At 38.0% G+C, this 3,434-nt stretch overlaps 1 protein-coding gene across 1 annotated transcript; it reads left to right on the forward strand.

Moving 5' to 3' along the window:
• Positions 1-308: 308 nt before the first annotated feature.
• LOC140856591 (trans-resveratrol di-O-methyltransferase-like) lies at positions 309-2,937 on the forward strand. Its single transcript, XM_073254378.1, has 2 exons — positions 309-1,178; positions 2,428-2,937. The coding sequence occupies exons 1-2, from the start codon at positions 390-392 to the stop codon at positions 2,728-2,730; spliced, it is 1,092 nt and encodes a 363-aa protein (XP_073110479.1). The 5' UTR covers positions 309-389; the 3' UTR covers positions 2,731-2,937.
• Positions 2,938-3,434: the final 497 nt, after the last annotated feature.

Consider the following 3,434-nt stretch of genomic DNA (forward strand, 5'->3'; position numbering starts at 1 on the left):
TACGATGAGGGCCATTTGCAAAATATTACTGCTCGTGACCCACGAAGCCTCCGGTGGGGGGCCATTTGCAAAATACTACTGCTCGTGACCCACTAGCAGACACAATCTATTCCCATCAACCAGCTCAGGGGTCGACCCCAATCCAACCACAAAATGACATGCACAAATACGAACGAAAAAGAAATAGAAGGCGAAACGAAGCAAACGTGCCTGTGCACAATCCTGCGTGGTACAGTAAGAAATATTATTATTTTATTTAATTTGGTACAGCAGCAACCACTCTCTCTCACTGGCTACATATAGAGCTGAAGCGCAAGACCATGGTACTGCAAAACGTATCTCAATTACTCAATAGATCTCTAGTGTAGAGAAATTAGTGAGCTCACACGATGGAACTCACTAAGAAGAAGCAGCCAGCCATGGACCAACTCCAAGACAAAGCCCAGCTGTGGAACCACGCTCTAGGCTTCATTAGATCCATGTCCTTCAAGTGCGCCATCGAGCTCGGCATTTCCGACGTTCTGCACAACCACGGCAAGCCCATCACTCTCTCCGAGCTTGCCACCTTCCTCTCCATCCCTCCGTCCAAAACCCCCGCCCTCGGAAGCCTCATGCGCTTGCTCGTCCACTCCGGCGTTTTCGCGAGTCACCCACAACAAGGAGGGGGAGAAGAAGAGAGGTATTTCCTCACGCCGATCTCTGAACTCCTGGTGAAGGAGGAGAAGGCGTGTGTCTCGCCGTTCGCGCTGCTGATATGGAACCGGACCATGTTGGTGCCGGGGCACCAGCTGGGGGAGTGGTTCATGGCCGGGGCGGCGGCGGAGACGCCGTTCGACATGGCGCACGGCAAGGGGTTATTTGGGGAGACGAACGTGAGGGCAGACTTCAACGAGCTGTTCAACGAGGCGATGGCGAGCGACGCGCGGCTGGTGACGGAGGTGGCGCTTCTGCAGCGGCAGTGGGAGATGCTCCGCGGGGTGCGGTCGGTGGTGGACGTGGGCGGCGGAACGGGCACAGTGGCGAAATCCATCGCCAAGGCGTTGCCCGAGGTGCGGTGCATGGTGCTGGACCTGCCACACGTGGTGGCGACGATGGACGAGGAGCAGCGGGAGGGCGTGGAGTTCATCGGAGGGGACATGTTCGAGCACATCCCTCCGGCGGATGCCGTCTTGCTCAAAGTAGGATATCCTCCCAATTAGAGAATATTGCATAGCTTGCTGTTTATTATAATATACGAACGAGCAAAGCTATGGTAATTAATTAATTACTCAGAAAAACCACCGAAAAAGTCACTCTCGGGTTCTTAAACCAATCATTTAATGCCACGATTCGCGAGGCCAAGCGATGACAACACACCACCCCAGTTGAGTGACCTTTTTCGGCGATTTTTTTTAAGTTACTTGGGTATTTTACTAAATTAATTTATTTAAAAATGGAGTAAATGTAATAACTATTGGATCAGCAAGGGTGATGGCAGGCTCAGTCAGATTAAAGCTGATCATGAACGGACCTTGGACCAAAATCATGGAGCATAAAATATCAATACTATTGCTCATATATTCTATAAAAATATATTTATTAATAATATAAAGTATATTATAATAAAATATTAATATTTATTAATAAATTTTATTAAAATATATATTTATTAATCCTACAAATTATTATTTTTATAAAAAAATATTACTTATTTTTATAAAAGTAATATTGTTATTTATACTTATAATATATTATTTATTAATACTTATATTTATTTTTTAAAAAATAAGAAAAATAAAAATAATATATTTAATAATTTTATTATAGAAATATAAAATATTAGATGGGATCTTTTCTCTTCTTTTCGTCTCTCTTGTAAAGATGAGTGAACCTTTTTCATATCCTCCTTATTCTTTACGGATCCGTCAAGTATATTTTTATATGATTATTCTCTCACATACATAATTTTTTTTTGTTCTCTTATATATTTTGATAGTATATTTTCACATGATTTTTTTATTAAAAATTATTATTATAATAAAGTTATTGGTTGAGCTAGTGAACTAGTTCAATGATAAAAAGATAATTGTTTCTTTTTCTTCCTGTTTTCTTTTCATCTGTTCGTATTTGTGCTTGTCTTTTTTGATGTTGAACTAGTTTATAATTGAATTGATGGATTTGATCTAACTAATAATTTTTTATTATTATATATTATATCCGGATAACTAGTTTTATCCAACCTTGCAACTCAGTCCAAAGAGAAATTCAAATTTAGTGGACTATATTGCAAACCTAATTAAATCACACTTGGTATGTGCAAAAGTGTTCATCATATTGGTAATTCATCCGACTGGGTTCCTTAGAAATGTAGAAGCAAACAAAAACAAAAGATTTAAATCACAGCTATTTTTTGCAAATCCTAATTTATTAAAAATTAATGCGTTACAGTGGATATTACATGATTGGAGTGATGAACACTGCATCAAGATACTAAAGCATTGCAAAGAAGCAATTCCTACTAAGAAAGATGGTGGAAAGGTGATCATAATAGATATGGTAGTTGGTGTTACGACTGATATTTCTATCTCAGTTGAATCACAACTTATTTTTGACATGGAGATGATGATCCTTACTCCAGGAAAAGAACGAAGTGAAATTGAATGGAAACGTTTATTCCATGCTGCAGGTTTCAGTGACTATAAGATCACACCATCTATGGGTTTACGATCAGTCATTGAGTTGTATAACTAAATATTAGATGAAGTGCGGTGATTGGCTTGTATTTTGAATGAACATGCTTCTATTTATATGCTTATATAGCTATTGGCTTGTATAAGGATAAACACCAAATTACCTTGATATGCTAGGTTAATTTGGTTAATCATAAGTAATTGCCGCATTGTATGTCTTTCTGTAATCCAATATTACTTTGCTTATTATATATGTTTTCTGTGGTCATACTACCACTTCTGCACTGTAAAGTAATGGATACGTTATGTTATATAGTTTATTGATTATGGGAGTTTACAAGGTTAAATAACCTGGTGGACATTTGTAATGTTACATAATTTGTGAAAATTAAGCATGAATGGGAAGTTGAAAGCAGACCGAATTTCCTCGAGACAGAATAAGCAACTAATTAAATGTCTCATTAGGATGGAAATTGCTCAATATTTTATTTTTGAAGGGATATTAGCACAAAGAAATTGGACTTAACATTTTATTTACATAGTTAATCGTCTTTTAGTAAAATTGCAGCTAATCTATTGCTGCTGGTGGCCTTTTTTTTAAAAAAAAGGTATTAATGTGATCTTATTTGACCATCAAAAATATTGGTATGTCTAATTTTGCCCAGTTGGCCATTTTGGAATTGATATTATAAAATACCAAAGAGCGATGGTGGGCCATGACTAAATATTTTCCATCACATGTTCTTCAATATCAGTTTTAGGCTT

This window comes from Elaeis guineensis, chromosome 3 (genome assembly GCF_000442705.2).
Source record: "Elaeis guineensis isolate ETL-2024a chromosome 3, EG11, whole genome shotgun sequence".
Lineage (NCBI taxonomy): Eukaryota > Viridiplantae > Streptophyta > Magnoliopsida > Arecales > Arecaceae > Elaeis > Elaeis guineensis.